The sequence below is a fragment of the Hyaena hyaena genome, unplaced genomic scaffold (assembly GCF_003009895.1).
Source record: "Hyaena hyaena isolate Hyena2069 unplaced genomic scaffold, ASM300989v1 scaffold_148, whole genome shotgun sequence".
Lineage (NCBI taxonomy): Eukaryota > Metazoa > Chordata > Mammalia > Carnivora > Hyaenidae > Hyaena > Hyaena hyaena.
Window position 1 is genome coordinate 350691 of NW_024080780.1, and position 19741 is coordinate 370431.

Here is a 19741-nt window from a genome sequence, read left to right on the forward strand (position 1 = left end):
GTGTTCTAGAAAACATCCAGTTACCCCTCCCCTTAATGTGTGCAGATGATTCTCGTGGTAAAACCAAGCAGATACGACGTCTTTTAACAATAATCTTAGCACTGTTTGAAAACGGATTCTCGTACGAGGTTTTGTTAGTAAGTTCTGTAACATCTTTGAAAAAGAATTGTATGTAACTCAGCATGAGATTCTTTGTCAGAACAGGCTTGATTTTTATTTCTGAGGCTCTGTCAGTTCCACAGATGTTTCCAATAGCGTTTGATTACTCTGCGAGGGGCCAAAGAATCCGTGCCAGAAACAAAGTCGAGCTGAACTCTCCGCGGGCAGCCCCTTTCTCTCCTTCCCACCCTTCCCCCACGCACAGGACGCACCACGTGGCCCAGAGCAGTCTGAAAAATTAATAAAACGCTCAAGAATGAAACCAGCAAAGGCCTGGTGATGAGATAATGTGTCCTGAAGCTGTGCTTCCCAGGGCTGGGCGTGGAGACATGGCACAGCAGTGGGCTGGGGGTGATACACGGTGCACACCCACGCCTGGCCAGGTTGCTGGTGGCCCCGGGAGAGCTCCAGCAGGCTGGAAGGGGCCCCCCAGGACGTGGGGGCCCCAAGGGCCCTCAGCACACTGGACTCCAGACTGAGCCTTGCCTGCTGGTGGCACCTTTCGTGGGTCAGGAAACGTCCTCATCTTTGTTACAGGGATTAACCCCTTCCACAATCATAATGCAGGGATTTACGAGAAAATCCTCTTGCTTGGGCGACTACATTTAACTTTCTTAACGTGAGCATCTTTGTTCACGGAGAAATGTGTAAGATTTAGCATTGGCTTCCCACAGAGGAATTTATAAAATTTAGAAGGGGATTGAACATTTGTAAGAAATTTCCTCCATGGCCCAGCAAAGACCGTCCACTCTTGTCGATATTTGTGTTGCATTATGGAGTTTTGTCTTGCTTTGTTTTCTGCGGTTGTCTTGTGGACATGTATTTCTTATGTAAATACCTAAGTTTCTCTCAGAAGATAGGCTCTCAGAACATGAGGGTACCGGACAGCCTAGGCCATGACACAGCCAGCAGGCTGTGGGCCTCTGCAGGGGGCACGGGCCCAGTTCTCTGCGGGTGGGTCTGAGCTGCAAGGCTTCTGGAACAAGGCTGCTTCCAGGCAGGAGGCCCAGGCAGTCCTTCACCCGCTGGCCACGGCCCAGCCCGCCTACTCTTCTGTCCCTGTGTGTTCTCTGTGCTGCTGCCCTTCAGGGCGACTGAAGCTGGGCGTGCTGCGCACTGAATGCAGGCGGGGTTCACTCCTGAGGTCCCAGAAGAAAAGCCCACGTTCCTTTTTGGTTTCCCGTATGCAGCGCTTGCATTTTTGGAGCAAGCTCATTTTGCCTTTTTCACTTCCGCAAATGTTTGACTGCTTGCCGGACACAAAGCCCTGCATGAGTTCGGCTGTAGGCTGTTCAGCAGCCTCCTCGTACGATTCCCGTACCTGCCAGTGTCGGCTCCGAGGCTTGGGGGTGACTAAGACGGGCTCCACCTCTCCCCTTGCGGACCAGGCATGGAAGGTCACACAGAAATAACAGACCTGCTCGCTGGTGCTCAGTGCACACACACACACACACACACACACACCAATTAAAAACCTAAGATAGATGCAGAGGCCTTTGACAGGGGCCTGGGATAGACAGAGTGGGGACACGGGGGTCTGAGCACATGGGCCTAACGGACACAGTGCAGGGCGGGACCCACCTCAAGGAAGACCTGCCCCAGGCTGTAGCACATGGGGACAGGCTGCCCAATTGCTCGCAGGGTGGGCTGTAACCTGGCCATGGGGACTTGGGTGCTTTGACTCCCACGCTAAGAAATGTGTGTCTCGGGTGCTTGCGTGGGAGGCTCCACACTTAAAAAAGGCAACCACCAGCAGTGTTCAGACGGCTTGGGAGATGAGCCCAAAGTTAGGGAGGCCACCAGGAGGTCACCGCAAAATCCAGATGAAGCGCAGCATGTCTGGGCAGGGAAGGACGTAATCCACGACATGGCCTTGCATCTGTTTGATAGCATTTGGAGAGTGAGAGTTTTTAGCTCAGGTGACTTGATGGTGATAACATTTATCCAAAAGGCAACTTTGGAAGAGAAACAGATTGGGGAGGCAGATAACGAGGCGTGTCCTAGACTCACTGCTTTGGAGGGTAATGTCCAAAACGGTGGCGGGAGCCCTCTAGCTGCTGTCTGGGATGTCTGCTTGGGGAGCGATGGGCATGGAGAGTGTGGTAAGAGCCACACTGGGGGAAGGAGGACCGGCTACAGAGCTGCAACTCCTGGGGCTCCCTGGAGTGAATGGCCGGGGGGACAGTCCAAAGACGGGGAGCCAGTCACAAGGTTCTTGTGTAGCAGGGATGTTAATGAGCATGTATATATATGAGCTGTCCCCAGGGCATGGACAGTGACGGGGCAGACTTATGGGACACAGGCTATAGGAAGCAAGTGGCCACAAGAAGGCCATGGCACCTGTTTTACAGATAGCAGTCATGTATCTTTCTGGAGTTGGTGAATGTGTTTCAGAGGACCTAAGAATTAGTAGAGTTCTAACTGACAGAAAATGGGAGGGAGCTGAGTGGGAGGGAGAGGGAGGGAGAGGGAGGGAGATACAGATTCTGAAATAGGCTCCAGACTCTGAGCTGGCAGTCAGCACAGAGCCCGATGCGGGGCTCGAACCCACGAACCGTGAGATCATGACCTAAGCGAAAGTCGGACGCTTAACCAACTAAGCCACCCAGGTGCCCCTATATAGCACATTTTAAGCAGGGAGATGATAATGTCTCAGGCAGGAAAAGATATTGATGCTTATGTGGAAAATTGTATCAGATTCTAACTTCACTAATTTCACCTTCAAAAATCATAACCGTACAGTAAAACACGAAAAAGTGAATAACTGCCCACATAATTCCAGAGGGAAGCAAAGGGGCAGTGAAACTGGAGAGCCCCCACTCAGTCGCTGGCCCAGCTCAGCCTCGCCCGCAGTGGGTGCAGTGGCCGGAGCTCACTAACATGTCCCTCTCTCTCCCCAGCTCTCTGGCGGCTGCGAGCTGACAGTGGTCATCCACGACTTCACCGCCTGCAACAGCACAGAACTGACCATCCGCCGTGGCCAGACTGTGGAAGTGTTGGAGCGGCCCCACGACAAGCCTGACTGGTGTCTGGTGCGGACCACAGACCGGTCCCCTGCCGCGGAAGGCCTGGTCCCCTGCGGCTCCCTGTGCATCGCCCACTCTAGAAGTAGCATGGAGATGGAGGGCATCTTCAACCACAAAGGTAGGGATCGTGTGGCGCGGCTGGCTCATGCGCTCTGGAAATAACGCTGGTGCTGCTTTGCAGCCCCGTGATAGGTACAATCCCTCCTCGTCACTCATGCTTCTGTCCGTTATCACTGTGTCTCTGGGCCTTTCTAATCCATCACGAGCCGAAGTGGAAATGAGGATTTCACCTGTTACTCAGGCCAAAATGGTACCAGTTTGGAGAAAGAGAGGAGGCTGTTCTTTTGGGGCCGGTGTCGTTGATAAATTGTGAACGCAGAAGGTGTGGTTCTTCTCCAGGTGATGAAAGCAGGTAGGGGCGGTTGGACCATATTCGACATCTCCTTAATCAGGTTTTTGCATTGTGCTTTCTTTGGTTTGTTACTATTAAATCCCAGAAAATCGAGCATGTAGGCCCTGAGGTTAGCCATGCCTTCTTTCTGCCCTGTGAAGGATCTCAGAACATCCCAGACTGCCCAGGCTCCCCACGCAGAGTCGGAATGGAGCTGGGCCTCGAGGGAGAAGGCGGCGGGTGGGCAGGGCCGTGGCTGTGCTGTGACTGTGGCAGGAGGGGCTCTTGAAAGAAGCACTTTTTCCCTGAAATGACAGGGCATTTGAACCAAGCAGCACTTGGCGTTCCTTGGTGATTCCTCTGTTTAAAGGTAACGGTGGCCAGACTGCTGCTCCGTGTGTGAATGGGTTAGTGACGGGCTCCTGGCGACAGTGTGAGAGTGTGTGTGTCCCACAGGTCCAGGTAGGAGGGGCTGCGCACTGCAGGTGCAGCCGGGCTGACCTGAGATGCTCTGCAGGGGCTAAACACATGCTCGCACTTCATAGTCATGATAGGTTGAAATGATAATATATTTTAGAGAGTGAGTTAAATGAAGTGTTTCATTATAATTAACTTAATTTCCTGTTTCCTTTTCCTTTTTAAAATGGTAGCTACTAAAAATTTGTACACATCGTGTGTGCAGCCTCTACATTTCTTTCGGACAGTGCCGGTTTCATCTTTGTGAACAGCTCATTTGAGACCGCAAGCCTTTTGAGAAACACTGGTCATTTGTAGCTTCTAGAGAAGTGTAGAATGCTTCAAGTTCATCTGCTTTGAACCATATTATGTCACAGTCTTCCTTTCTCTGCAATACTGGCAAATGGCAGATCTTTCCAGATCAGGGGACCAGCAGTTTGTTTTCTCTTCCCAAGAGAAGGTCCCTGTACTCTGCCATATTCCAGTTCTTTTCTGTTCACTTTGGAATATTCTGGTCACTCGCTCCATTTGTTATCTGTGCCCGCTTTGCATTTTTCATGACACATCTCGGGGACCATCTTCTGGCTGCAGAGGTAGGTTTCACTCGTTGCGTTGACCTCAGCAAGGCTGCAAGAGCACCACTCCTGACTGATCTGCTCACCATGTTAATTTTAGGCACAACGGTGTTCCCAGTCTCTCAGGGCCTGGAGGTGACCTCATCGTCACCCCCAGAAGAAGTTAGAATTCAGCTATCATTTCTCCAGGGATCCAAACAGGAGAATTTTTAGATTTGGGCCAAAGGCCAAGGTGTCCGCTCTCGCTCCTGGCAAAGCTGTCCATGCGTTTAGAGGAGCGTTGGGCCCCCACTCGTGTGGCTCCTGAATGCCAGTGAGGTGACTGTGTGGCGCTAGCCCGTTGCCATGGCATTTCCAAAGTTCATCATATATTTAAGTCCCCAAGTTTGACTTGGAAATAAAGTACAACTTTTCCCCTTGAGTTGATTGCACAGGAGCCCTGGTGAACTACAGCATGCCACAAATAAAACTCGTTCTGAAAGATTTCTTTTCATGTGTGCCTTTCCCGCGGTGAGTTCTTTGCTTCCCGGTGTTCACAATTGCAGGCTGGTCCAGAAGAAAGAACTGTGTATTTATCGCCCTTGACTTCGTCCTGAAAAGTTGTTAGGAGGTTGGGTTTGCATTGGCTTTTAGATTTAAGTACCAGTTTGTTGCCTGGGCCTTTTGTCTCTGCTATTCTGTGACGTTCTAGCCCCTGAGAACTTCCTCCTTGCCCCTCGGACCCTGTCACGCTCTGTCTTGAACAAGACGATGTTGCTTCATTCAGTAAAACCTGTTGTGAACTAACAGCTAGTCCAGTAGGTGGGAGCTCAGAAACCTTACCCATTTTTAACTTTTTTCTCACATTTTTATTTTTCCTATAATGCAAGGACACTCTTAGGATTGCTCACTTGCTGTGTTAGGACTGGGGCAATGGATTAGATGAGGGGAAGGGAAAGCTTCCTCTGGGCTTTGTGACAGGCCCCTGCCAGAGCGTCGTGTCCATGTTCAAGTCCAGGAAATCAGGCAGTAGTGACCGGGGTCTCCACCCAGGAGAAGGGGCCTTCCTCAAATAGGATGAGGATCTGGGAATGGAGTCCAAATAAAAGACACAGAGACTGGCGGGACAGAGGCCACTGCCATCTGGGGAGATAGGAGATCCAGATTTGCTTCCACGCAGCCCACACCCTTCTGCTCTCACGTGGGAAGTGGGCAAGTCACCGTGCACGCTCACACAGTGCCGTGTGCTGGGCCGTTCACCCCTGTTGCACACGTGCATCTACTACCCAACATCTAGTTTGGGGCCCCCGGGCTGGGCTTGGAGAATACTGCAGTGAGCTTACACGTGGCCCCTTCTCTCTGAGAACCTGCTGCCTGTCACTGGGGCATCTCCTCTTGACAGTCGCCTTTCACATTCTTCACGACTCTTGAAAGTTAGGGAGCTGGTGTTACATGTCTGTCTCTGGTCACCAGATAGTTCCTTAAACGCCTTCCATCCTTACTGCTCTGACCTTCTGGGCAGGAGGCACATATACTAATTTCTGATTCCAAAATTATTCAGCTTCACTGCTTTAATAATTTTTTTCATAACTCCCTAGTCCAAAAAAGTTAAATTTCCAAAAATCTCAAGTGTAAAAGTCAGGCCTATTAAGGTCAAGTAATCTATGTATTTGGTTTTGAATGGTATTTTAAACATTGCAGTGTAGGGGCACCTGGGTGTCTCAGTCCGTTGAGTGTCCCACTTCGGCTCAGGTCATGAGCTCACTGTGAGTTTGAGCCCCGTGTCGGGCTCTGTGCTGACAGTTCAGAGCCTGGAGCCTGTTTCAGATTCTGTGTCTTCCCCTTTCTCTGCCCCTCCCAAGATCATGCTCTGTCTCTCTATGTCTCTCAATGATAAATAAAAGTTAAAATTTTTTTAAATAAATAAAACAAACATTGCAGTGTGAATGTGACTGTGAACACCTCATCCCAGGAGGGCCCAGGACTCAGTGAGCACTCACTCAGCACTGTGAGGATTGGAAGTCTGTTGGGCAGTGAGGATACTTGGAATATATGAGCACTAGTCTTTTTTATTTTCTGTAAACTTGAGTGATGTAAGGAGAGGTCAAAAATATAACTTATTTTGGGGGCGCCTGGATGCCTCAGTTGGTTGAGTGTCCAACTTCGGTTCACGTCGTGATCTCTCAGTTCATGAGTTCAAGCCCCACATCGGGCTCGCTGCTGTCAGCAGAGACTGCTTCAGATATTCCATCTCCCTCTCTCTGCCCCCCCCCACTTGCGCTGTCTCAAAAATAAATAAATAAATAAATAAATATATATGTACAAGGCTTACTTTAAGTGAACAAGAAATGTAATTGCTCGGTTTGTTTTCCAAGGAGATAGCTTTGTGTCTGAAACGAGGTTCCAGTGTGAACGTTCTTCTGTTGAAAAATGCTTTCTGTTTTGTGGGGAAGGCCACACCGGCCGGTCGCTGGCGGGCACGCTTGGCAGACGGCGGGCATTGGTGTTTGAGTGTCATTCCTGTTTTCGCCGGTGGCCAGTCTGCCTTCTTCACAGCGTCGGTGACACTAGTTCAACAGATACGGTGCACATGAAGGCAGAATAAGGCCTCAGAGGGTCCTCATGCTCATCCAGTGTGGTGTGTGTTTGCGGGTTGTACCGTCGCTGTTCCATCCGAATCTCTGGGCTCCGGGCCTGGACGCAGACACGGCGCCAAACGAGTCTGACGTGCAGCCGGCCCTGGCGGGCACCCGTCTCCCACGCACCCCTGGGGAGCGCGGATGGATTTACCGCAGAAATAGGGATCACGTAAGCATCTCTCATCTCTTCTTCGTAAATCCCACGGATTTTCTTTCCTGCTGACCAAACTTATAAAACTTGTCACTTTTCTACGTTCATTTACTTAGTCTCGATCACAGAAAGTAAACAGGAGTATCAGAACTGTTTATTTTTTCTGATGAGGCCGATTCAAAACATCCCGTTTGTTATGCTGCTCTGGACTGAGTGGTTCAACTTTTCTGTTCCTTCACAACCCAAACACTCGTCTTGTGAGTTTCGCTGTAGGTCCAGGAGGTAACCCGGCTGGCACCCAGCCATGTGGGGGCTGCTTGATGGGCACCAGAACCCAGAGCTGGTGGTGATGCCACATTATCCTTCTATGTGGTAAAGACACATAACGTAAAAGTTACCGTCTTAACCATTTTGAAGCATTTACTTCCGGGACATTAAGTTCATTCTCATTGTCGAGCCCCATCACCACGGCCCGCCCACGGCACTCTTCATCCTCCCGTTCCCCGGCCGCTGGCAGCCCCCGTTCTGCTTCCTGGGTCCGCATACGATATTTCTCTTTTTGTGACTGGCTCGTTTCACCCAGCACGATGCCCTCAAGTTCACCGCTCCTGTAGCGTGTGTCAGAATGGCCCTCCGCTCGGAGGCTGAGTAGCATTCCACGGTGTGTGGAGACCACATCTCGTTGACCCACGCGGACTCTGGGATTACTTCCAGCTCCCGGTCACCATGAGTAATGCCGGCGTGACCAGGAGGCTTCAGATCTCCCACGTCCCCGCTTTCAGGGCTTTGGGGAGTGTCCCCTGAAGTGGAATTACTGAGTCCTGTGATAGTTCTTTTTTAAATCATCTGAGCGTGCGGCCACATTTGGTTGAGCTGAGTCGCGCACTTCCGCGTACTGCCTCTTCTCCCATGCCAGCACGGGCGCTGACTTGCCAGACCTCCCAGTGCCAGCGCTCACGCTGGTCTTACTGCAGCAGAAACATAGACCCATCACGCGGCACTCCTCTAGTTTCTTCAGTGACTTGCTGTCGCTCCTAGAGTGAAATCCTGGTCACCGGATGTGTCGTCCAGGGCCTGCACCTCACATGCATGTGCGAGCGCACACCCCCCCCATGTGTGCACAGGCCCTCCCCCCCACCCCGTGTGGTACATCAGGGAGCAGGAGGGGTTTGTCTTACTCCCTCGCCCCTTCCTGACATTCTCTGTCCCTTCTTACCAAATAAATGAAAAATCTTAAAGGAAAAAATTATCCGGTGAGTCTATGGAGGTGAGGGGAAAACAGAATAAATCTTGATGCAGCTAACAAGCCTTTTGGCACAAAGGCTAACCTGAGAAAGTCCTGATGAGATGAACTTGGACCCAGGACTCACAAGGACACACATAGCAACTCAAAGAAAACACTTTAAAACAGATTTCAGTATGAACAATGGGCACAGATCTGGTGTCAGACTTCTAAATATGATCGTGGAGGTGCACACAACACAGATTATAAACAAGGGGACTGATGAGGGAGGCAGAGAGCCTTTCCGTAGCACTGAGAGTGTGTGAGGACCGAGAGATGGGCCCAGGGGGTTGCAGGGCACCGAGGGGAGCTTTGCACTGAGGCCCGGAAAGGGGACGGGTTTGCTGGGCTGCTCTCCCAGCAGGGGTCTGCATGGGCGGATGTGCATCCTGTTCTGTTCTGTTTCCCGTCTTTTACTTTAAAGATTCACACTTTGCATGGATACATCCCCGTGACCGTGACCGACCATGACCGTGGGGCCATTCCTCAGAGCTGAGAGCAATGGTCAAACTTTGTACACCAGGGATTGCTCCTTGGAATCACTTGTAATTTCTTAAAATGAATAAGCGGATGTGCCCACAGCCCACGCCTGGAGGTCAGAACTCCACATCTGATTCTTGGGGAGCCCCTGACCACAAGTACTGTATATGTCCCTCGAGGCCCGAAACGCAGTGCATGTGAGCCCCTGTTGTCCCCTGCAGGGCTGTCTCCCCCCCTGGGCCCTGTCTTCAGCCTCCCTGCCTCCACGTCCGGGCCCTGGGAGCTACTGGCTCTGTTTGCCTCTGGCCGCCCCACCACCACCCCCTCCCCGTCTTTGGGAGGAGGCCAAGGCTCTCCCATGGTCTCAGCTCCCATGTCCCTTGGTCCCCGTTTTGTGGAAATGAGACCAGGTGACAGGACCTTCCCAGGGGTTTGCAGGCAGCAGAAGGGAAGGACTCGGAAAGCTGCCAGGCGTGTCCTCTCCCAGGGGCACCAGGCCCGGGCCTCGCCGCCTGCATTCCCAGCCTGTCGTCAGCCGGCCCCCAGCTTGGGGGGCATGTGGAAGCTGGGTCTCTCCTCAGAATACAGGCAGTTACTAGGATTCCTGACCCCGTCCAAACCGCTTTCCCGGCTCCCAGGACGGCATCAGCCCAGTACGTGCAGCTGACACATGGCCCTCCTGTCCTGGGCTCTCCAGCCCCCCGCCCCAACCCCCACCCAGGAAAATGGCACCACGACAGGACTGAGGTGCCTCTCTAGAAATCTCTGTGACCAGCAACAGAGCTCCCCTGCGTGAGGAGGGAGGCCCTTGTACTTCCCCCAAGTCTATTTGGGATGACTGGGATCAGATGTGTTCAGCTCACATGCGAATTTCCCAAATCGTGAACCCCTCTGCTCCACAGGGGAATCAGTCTCCTACCTCTTATAACTGCTTAGTGACTTTTAAATGAGCTAGTAAGTTTTCAGAACCACGTAGGACATTGAAAAGGCGTTAGGGCCATTAAAAAATTTGCTTGAATATATTGTGATTTTGCTGTATTTAGACATTTACTTCATGCTAGATTGCCACAGTTAATCAGAAAACACACCCCAGGCATACACATTTCAAACTTGTATCTGCCCACATACTCTTTAAAAATATATAATGAAAGACGTATATACTTCTTCAAAAAAAAAAAAAGCTTGGAAAAGAGCAGTTTTGAGTCTGTCAGAACAGTTGCTAATGTAAATCCCTGTGGGAAGAGGAGCCGCACCAGGAGCACAGAGTGGTCCCTCTCCTGAGCCCCCTGCAGCCACAATGGAGTAATCAGTCCAAGACCTGTGATTAAGTCCTGCGTTCAGTGCAGCATATAATTATGGAGCCGCGAAAGTGGGCCATTACTCTGTGAATGCTTCACGTTGGAGGTATTTTCAAGTTCCAACTTTACATTAAAGTGTTTATTAACACAGGAAAAAACCATGAGCAGGTATTGACAGTGTCCATAGGAAGATGAGCACAAAATTATATATGTAGCTAAGTCATAAACAGTGAGAAAACTGTCTTCCCACACTTGCTTTAAATGACCATGACGCGGTGTTTAGGGAAAGAAATCTAATGGGGGGAAGGGATCGCCGGGGAACGTGGGCGCCTGCTGTCCGCAGCCTGACCCACCTGCAGCCGACTGTACTTTTCCAGCCCCTCGTCTCTGCCATTTGTACATTTCGGACCTTGCCATTTGTTAGGCAAACTGGGGTTTCTCTTTTAAATGTATTCACTCTAATTAGGGTCCACAGAAGCGGGGGGAATTACGGAGATGATGTGTTTGGTAAGACATTGTTTAAGAGCACAGTGTGCTGGTTTTCATTAGTGTTTTGCACACGAATAGATGCTGTCCGCGGTGGGAAACAACCGTGTATTTCGGTCGGACTAACTCCACGCCTGTCTCCGTGATTTATTTAGCAGATCCTGGCTCTGGGGACCCCTGATAAAACAGCACCTCAGAAGTGTGCGCTGGTCAAACCAAAGTGTGTTTTGGCTTTTGCCTCTCTGTCCCTTCTGTTCAGAGAAGCATGAAATGACTTTGTAATTATGTTCCCAGCACTCACTTGCCCATGAACGGTGAGGATTTTGGTAGATTTGACTGTAGATCCTCATAGTCGAGCTACCACCGCGAGAAGGGAACGTACCATCAGGTATTCAGGCTGATTCCGAAGCAGCGCACCCTGTCAGGTGCAGACGCACAGGTGCACGAGGGCTCTGGTGCCTGTGCCCAGAAACACCACCATGGCTGTGAGCCGTGCGTCCCGTTCCGGCACCCCCACCTTCAGAACTGCCTTTCTAAACACCGGAAGAAAAGCCAGGTGTTAAAACTTATCTAGAGACGGTTTGCATTTCGCATGAAAAATTAAATCATGGAAAGGTGTCCACTGAGGAGTCTTATTCCCAATCCCACTGGCTGTGTGTGGATAAGCGTTTTACTCGGTTCTTACTCCTCCTCCTGGTATTTTGTTCAGCAAATACAAACACATTTATTCCCACCTCCATTTTCTTACAGGAAAGGTGTATTTTGGCTTTTTTCAGTTGGTCACGTCTTTTATTTTTTTTTTTTTTATAATTTTTTAATATATTTTTTAATTTATTTCTAGGAGAGAGAGAGAGAGACAGCGTGAGCAGGGGAGGGTCAGAGAGAGAGGGAGTCACAGACTGAAACACGCTCCAGGCTCCGAGCTGGCAGCCAGCACAGAGCCCGACGCGGGGCCCGAACCCACGAACCGTGAGATCATGACCTGAGCGAAACTCGGACGCTCAACCGACTAAGCCACCCAGGCGCCCCTGGTCACGTCTTTTAGAAACGGCATGCCTTATTCCTTCTGATGGGTGTGTCGCGCTTAATGCGGGCACGTAGGTTGGGTCCCTAGGTGCGCGTGGGCCACGCCACATGGTCAGCAGTCTCCTGCTGTCACAAGCACACTGCAGCTGTGTGCTGTGCACGCTGTCACTCCACTCCCATACAGGTTTACTGCAGGATGGAATCCTCGAAGTCCAGTGTACAGGTTGAAGGGTAAATGCATTTATGAAAAGCAAACTTTTGAAGAAGAATCACCTGAACTGTAAATTAACTACATCAGAAAAATAACTACATCATAAACGTGCTATATAATATTTTGTTTTACATATTTTTTTATTTCAATAGGAGTCATGAAAATGTGATCTGTACCAAACCCCTTGAGTTGTCTCATTTTGTTTTACCCACTTAAGGGAGAGGGGAATCTTTGAATAGGGTCACTCTTTAAAGTCTTTCATATGAATTAAGTCACAAGTTTCTGTCTGGCTCGAGCTACGTGAGATTTTGGCGGACATACTCCATAGGACGTACTCCACAAGTATAGGAGCAAACCATGGAATATTAATGTAAATAATATTTCACCAATATCTGTTTTTGTTCCAGATTGAGTCAAAAGGGTGCAAATTCAGAGTTTGCCACTAAGTGTTAAGTGGTTGTAGCTTCCAGAGAATAAACAGCTGTTTGCAGTGCCGCTCTGTTTTGCCTCCCATTTATGCAGAGCCCTTCATGGATCCAAATCATACCGTCCCCTCTGAGACACACGTTCATAAAATGGCGCTGTGTGTTTTATAATGGGCCTTAAAGCCTCCGTATAATCTCCATGCTTTCTGAAGGATTCAGTTTATCACTGACCTTTCACAATGAATTTTGAAAAATACTATTTTTAAATACCTCCCCAGTCTAAGCTCCTTCCTTCTTTATTGACACTGCAGACGGGCTTTGGAAGGGACAGACTGGGCTGTGCAGGCTGGAGGTCAGAGGGTTAAGGAGGCTGACCTTTGAACTATTGCCCCCACAGGCAGCTCTGTCTGGAAGAAGGCTCCTGGCTCCCTTCCTGGTGTTGTGTGGACCAGAGCGGGGCCACCCTGGAATCTTCAGTGTCTGAGGGTGTTTTAGTGTGGCCTGACCAGCAGGGACAGGATTACGTTGGACAGTGTGGTCGTTCCACAAGGCTGACAATTCCAGAGGGGTCATCATTTTCCCAAAACTTTCCAGGCCAAGCTCAGGACAGGAGGGGACCCAACATGTTTATTATTTGAAGGACCCCTTCAGAGATTTAAGAGGACTTTAAACAGGCCCTTTTGCCTTGGCTGCTTTGCAAGGCAATTCTGGGATTCTGTATGATTTCTGACTGTAACGGAGCCCTGTGTGTTCCATTGCATCTTTTCCCTTTTCCTGAGTCTGGAGAGCTTGGAATCTACTAGAAGGAAAGATTACTGAGGTGCTGTTCTTAGAGATTACTTTCCTCTTGTCTTAATAATAACTAGACCATTCCAGCCCTGGGTTATGGAGCAGATTGTTACCAGACAAGGGAGGAGGGGTGTATTAGTCAGCTCTGGCTTCAACAGCAGCAGTTTATTTTCTCATGGTTCTGGAAGCTGGAATTCCAAGGCCTCAGCAGGGTCGGTTTCTTCTGAGGCCTCCCTCGCTGGCTTGCAGACGGCCGTCTTCTTGCCGTGTCCTCACATGGTCCCTCTCCCGTGTGCACCCCTGGTGCCTCTGTGTCTAAAGTCCCTGTTCTTATAAGGACTCCAGTCAGATTAGGACCTACCCTAACAGCGTCATTCTAACCCAGTCACCTCTTTAAAGGCCCAGGCTCCAGCTGTGGTTTCGTTCCCGTAACTGTGGGTTAGGACTTCAACATACGGATTTGGGGGCAGGGGGCACAATCAACCCCTAGCAGAGGGTACTGTGGGAGCCCTATAGCAGATGGGAGGGGTTGAGGGCTTGCGGTATGCCAGACACTGTGCTGCTTTTCTCTACATTTAGTCCTCAAGATATACCCCAGTTCCAGGATATACCAGTGTCATCCCCATTTTATGATGAGAAAATGGAGGTACAGAGGAATTAACTTGGCCAAGCTTAGTAGGTGACAGACCATGGGATTTTAAGACCAACAGTCAGCCTTCAGGGCTCACATTCTTACCCACTGTGTATCCTGCTCTCCACACAAGCTGGAAGAAGCCTTTGGTCCAGGGGAGAAGCTGTAGCCTCTAGGGACAAACTCAAGCGCTCAAGAGCAGTCGTCGCTGGTGGAAGAGTAGATTCCAGAAGCTGGTCTCCAAAGTCCGCTACCCCCGAGACCACTTTCCTTCCTGGAGCTGTAGGTGCTTTCCTGAGAGCCCGTGGCCCCACCAGCAGTCCCTTTGTCTGAGAAGCGTCCATTTTAACACTGTGATTTAAATGATGGTAATTCCAGTTGCCTTGCACACCCGAAGAAGTCCTCTTCCTGGGAATCTGTCCTTCTTTTCTTTCCTTCGGGACACTTCTGTGTCTTCCTCCTCCCCTAGTTGAGCACCAGGCTTTATCGGCAGTGAACTTCCTGTAAGTAAATGAATGGAAGTGCCATTCTCAAAAGGAAAAATTTTCTCCCTCCCGCCACTAGGCCCACCCCAAAGCAATCAAAATATGCCACTTGGCTTTTCTTGAAGAATCTGGTCAAGTAGGCTTCCTGCCAGGTCTTCCCATCCTCCATCCCTCGGTGGTTTCATAGTCTGTATCCCACTCTCGCAAGTTGAGCAGAATTGGGACATCGGAGCATGTATTGGCTGTCCAGGGTTGGTGACATTGCTCTAATTTTTTGAACACTGTTGTTTTTGTTGTTTCTTAGGGAACACATTTGTGAGGTTCCCATCTCGTGTTGCCATTCTGCAAGGAACCCACAGTGCCGATGCAAACAGAGAATGTCACACAGCGAGCTAACGCGAAATATAAAAAAGGAGTACTTGAATGTACGTTTTGTTAAAGTGAGAGAAAAACCCACATAGTTTGTGAAAAGATAGTAAGGGAAGCAATGAAAAGGAGCCTATCGGATTTTTGGCACCCAGAGGTCGCATTTGAATGCCTCAATAAAGGTGCTTTTGTGGATCGGCAACTGTGCTCGAAAGCAGCAGGAAATAATGTGCTGAATGGAGCCCTAAGAAGCAGGATTTAGTCATCCCCCCCGCTCTCCCCAGAGCGGGAGGTGTTATCTGTGGGCTAAGAAACTGGACCAAACACCCTCTGAACAGGAGTATCTTTGTGCGTGGAACCTGAGAAGCGCGACCCGGGTGCCGCAGCTGTGCGGAGGCCGGGGCCGGGGACCGAGAGCGGGCCGGAATCGCTGTGCTGGGAAGTGTGGCCTCCAAGGTCCCAGCATTGCGACGCTGGACCGTGTGACTCCTGATAATGTTTTGTATGTTCCATCTTTTGGTGTTTAAGGTTAAGCAGGGTGTTTAAGGTTTTGGGGACCTTTTCATCATATGTTAGCTGCCTAATTATTAACGTACATTTCCCCTTCAGAATAGAAAGACTTTAGACCCTGTGGTTCATCTCAATTCTGGTTTTACAAATAGCTTTTAATTTTTTTTTTTTTTAATGTTTGTTTACTTTTGAAAGAGAGAGACAGAGTATAAGCCGGGGAGGGGCAGAGAAAGAGACACAGATTCTGAAGCAGGCTCTAGACTTGGAACTACCAGCACAGAGCCTGACGTGGGTCTTGAATTCACAAACCGCAAGAGCATCACCTGAGCCAGAGTCGGTCACTTGACGGACTGAGCCATCCCGGCACCCCAGAAATAACTTTCTTTTAAGTATATTTTTAGTTCTGATTTTAAAAAGCACCATTTGTGGGTAGCTCAGTAGGCGAAGCGTCCGACTATTGATTCCCACTGACGTCAGGATCTCACAGTTTGTGAGATCAAGCCCCTGGTCAGGCTCTGCACTGACAGCATGGAGCCTCCTTGGGATTCTCTCTCTCCCTCTCTTTGCCCCTCCCCCCTCATCTCTCTCTGCCTCTCAAAAATAAATGAATACACTTTAAATAAAAATAAAACCACCATTAGTATATGACCATTTCCCCCCCTGGTTTGTTGTTTGTTTCTTGAGACCCCCTTTCACAAAAATAACCCTTAATATTTTTTTCGATAGATTAATAATAGGCATTTGAACATTGAAGCTCTAAATGTAAATATTTGAGGAATGGTTATCACAGGAGACAGTTACATTAAAACTGATTTTTTGGGAGTGTTTTGACTAAAACAGTTTCTTTTTAACCAACTTAAAACACCTTTATTTTCATGAGAATGAGATTGTTGAAGTTTTGCCCTACAAATATGCTGGCAGACAGTGATTTTATATTCCTTCAGTATATTTCTTCAGTAAACCATAGCTCCCTCTAGTCACAGGCCATAATTTGTCTAATATGTTTCTTTCCCCACAGAAATTCTTCTCTGAATCTTCCCATTTTTCTCTAGTAACTTTCCGTACACTCTCAATTTGTGCAGCATTTTGTAACCAACTAGAACACTGAATTTGTTTTTTAAAACTTCTTTATTTTGAAGTCATTTTAGACTTCCAGAAAAGCTGCAGAAATACTACAAGGAATCCCTGGAACCCCTTTACCTAGAGCACCCCACCCCTGTGGCACATGGCACGTGACCCTGGTTCAGTGACCAAAACTAGGAGCCTTGATGCAGTTCCGTTAACTGGGCCCCAGCTCTTTTTTCAGATTTTGCCTTAACATCTTTTTTCCTGGCTTAGGGTCCAATCCGGGGCACGTCGTACTTTGCTGTTTCCAATCTGTGGTAGTTCCTCTGCCTTTGTTTTTTATTTATTTTTTTTCTTTCATGACCTTGACACTTTTGAAAGTATTACCAATTCTTTATTTTGTAAGCAGTCCCTCAGATTGGGTTTGTTGATCAGATGTTTTCTCGTGGCTGAATGGAGTGCATGCATTTTTGGCAAGAATACCACAAAAATGACATTGTGTCCATCTTAGTGTGATATCAGGGGCTCGAGAGGACCCTGAGGTGTCTCCCTGCTGGTGGTGGTGACCTTGATCACCTGATTGGAATGGTGACTGCAGGATTTCTTCACTGTAAAGGTATTGTTTTTCTCTTTGTAAATAGTACCTTGTGGGAGTTATTTTGAAACTATGCAAATATTGTTTCTCCTCCTGCCTTTGCCCACTCACTTTAGCTTCTACCAGGGATTCTCGCCCGGAACCATTGTTACTGTGCTGTTTGCCTGCTGGTGATTCCCTGTCTCCCTCATTTCTTTTAAATGTATTAATTAGAATTCTGAAAGGAAGAGCTGGCCCTCTGCCTCATTTATTTATTCAGTTACTTGCATCAGTATGGAGTCATGGGCATTTATTTTATTCTGTGGGTCATAGTCCAATACTGTCATTATTTATTTATTACTGAGAATGTTCGAGCTCGGGCCATTAGCTCCTTCAGGTGGGCCTGTGTCCTGTGGACACCCCCCCTCGTTTTGTGCTGGCTTCCTTGCTCTCTGACACTACAACGCTTTCCGACTACTCCTGTGTTTTCCTTGTTACAGCCCTAGATCAACCGTTTCTCCAAGAAGTCCTGGTTCCTTTTCTCGGAGAACGCTGTGAAAAGCTAAGGTCTTCTCAGTGGATGTGTGTGTAGCTACCCATGTGCACACACATGTCTACATTCATATTCTCTCTATCTCTCCATGTAAGCACACATATAAAGAAGCAGGGCTTCGTGTCGTACTGAATCCAACTCATGTTCAGCAACACAGGATTCCTCTTAGTCCTTCGCCTCTCCTTACCTGACACCTTCCTCCCTGATAGACCCCTGCATCTCATCACACAGAATATATGAGGGGGCGCCTGGGCAGCTCAGTCGGTTAAGTGTCCAACTTCATTCAGCTCAGGTCATGATCTCGTGGTTCATGGGTTCAAGGCTGGCATTGGGCCCTGTACAGTGGGGAGCCTGGAGTCCACTTCGAGTTCTGTGTCTCCCTCTCTCTCTGCCCTTTCCCTGCTCATACTCTGTCTCTCATACGTAAAAATAAACATTAAAAATTGTTTAATACAAATATGTTTTTTGAATCCTATGAGAGAAGGCTGTGATTTTCCTCTTTGGAAACTGAATATTTTCTGGTAAAGAAAGACTTGACTTTAAAAGATTCAACTCCACCTGTCCTCACTGTTGACCCACACTTGTGTAAGCCAAAAACTTACAAGTCTTTTGTTTTTGGTTTTACAATTTGGAATCAAAATATTGGCTTTCAAAGTTACTTAGGTAAGCACCTTCCTTTAGTGTGGCAACGTTTTCCTTTGTAATATGGCTAGACCCTTGTGACTGTTTACCTTACAGTTTGAGCACACATTGGTACGCACCCCCATCCTAGTCGATCTTGTTTGTTTTGGGGGAGGTGTGAAATCATAACCGTGGCCCCAGGAGCCAGGACTCAATCTTCTGACCCACGGGTCTCTCTCACTTGCTCTTCCCTGCACCCCTGGCCCTGGGTCCTACAGACCAACCTTGGGTAACGTTTCGGAAGGTGCTGTCTTCAGCAGTAGAGCTTCTCTTTTCTTTGTGGCACTCTTAATTCTGTATTTAGCTATGAAAGAAATACCCTAACCTATCAAAAATACCAAATGCCTAAAACGTTTGTCTTAACCCACCACGTTGAGTCAGTTTACGTGCCTTCTTTGTTTGCAGAGGTCGTCTCCGTCTGTTCTAGACCGAGCTCACCATCCATTTCTTTCCCTACGTGATAGAATCATCACACGGCTGACAGGCTCGTTCTGTGCCCAGAGCTTTGACCCCGTCTGGCACATTCTCAGACTTCTCAGTCACTTCCAATTTCCTCACCGGTTGTGGCACATCCTCCCTTCTTTCACAACTGCTCCCAGGAAGCTGAGATCCCCAGCCTCTGTTCTCCCTGCCTTCCTCTTCCCCACCCGTGGCCACGGTGCCCACCAAACTTTTCTGTCTGCACGCCGCCAAGGCCACCCTGGGTCTTCCTCACCTGAACTTGGTTCCGACTCTTACCAGAAATTCCCGTCACACCAGCAAGGCAGAAATGAGCCTTACAGTTCACAACCTACTTCTGGGAAGCTTTTGTCCCCCAGTTGGGGTTCTCTCCCCTCTTTGCCTGAGCCCTTTTCACTGATGTCAGAACTTCACTCGGTCCCCTGCCTGTCGATCCAGAGAGTTAGATCGTCACTCCTTCCAGGTGGGGGTCATGCGGCGCCATCCCTAATATAATTTATCTTTACATTCTTTATAAAGTGCCGTGTTACCTAGTAAACACTATAATAACCTCACACTTTCACAGATGGGGGGGGGGTGGTTGATGACAAGCCTGCCTGCCTTTATCCCCTTCTTCTTTCTGTGTTACATCTCTCTTACACATGTGAACTGAAAATTTGAAGAAGGCAGTTCTGGGGAAATTTGGCACGTATCTTAGCCAAAATTGTTATATTCATTTGTAAGCATCATTCCCTTCCACTTTAGTAGAGAACGTAGTGTTACCTGTCATGTAATTATTTTCCCTGACAGTTTTTTTTTTTTTTTTTAAATTAATAGCCCTTGCTTGGCAGTCTGTATTGTTGGAAAGGGACAAAGTAAAATATTTAATAAAGGTTGTAGTAAATGAAACCAGAGAATGTCAATTAACTTGATTTCCTTTAGGACATAATTTTTACTGCCTTTTCCCCCCTTTTTTTCTGCCAATAAGAGAGAAGATTATTTATTCGGTCATAAAGTTTACTTGCATAAAAAGTCCTCTGTGCAGAATTCTGCCTCTTGCTTGGT

General features: G+C 48.7%; 1 protein-coding gene across 4 annotated transcripts in view; it reads left to right on the forward strand.

Annotated features, from left to right (window-relative positions):
- Positions 1-19741, forward strand: part of TRIO (trio Rho guanine nucleotide exchange factor) — a 349937-nt gene that overhangs the window by 269182 nt on the left and 61014 nt on the right. For all 4 annotated transcript variants that reach the window (XR_005529593.1, XR_005529594.1, XM_039238832.1 and 1 more), the window contains exon 34: positions 3060-3303. Coding sequence is in view for 2 of the 4 variants with exons in the window: in XM_039238832.1 (XP_039094763.1) it covers positions 3060-3303 (244 nt within the window). In the remaining 2 variants the exon portion in view is untranslated. The remainder of the gene's footprint in view (positions 1-3059; positions 3304-19741) is intronic.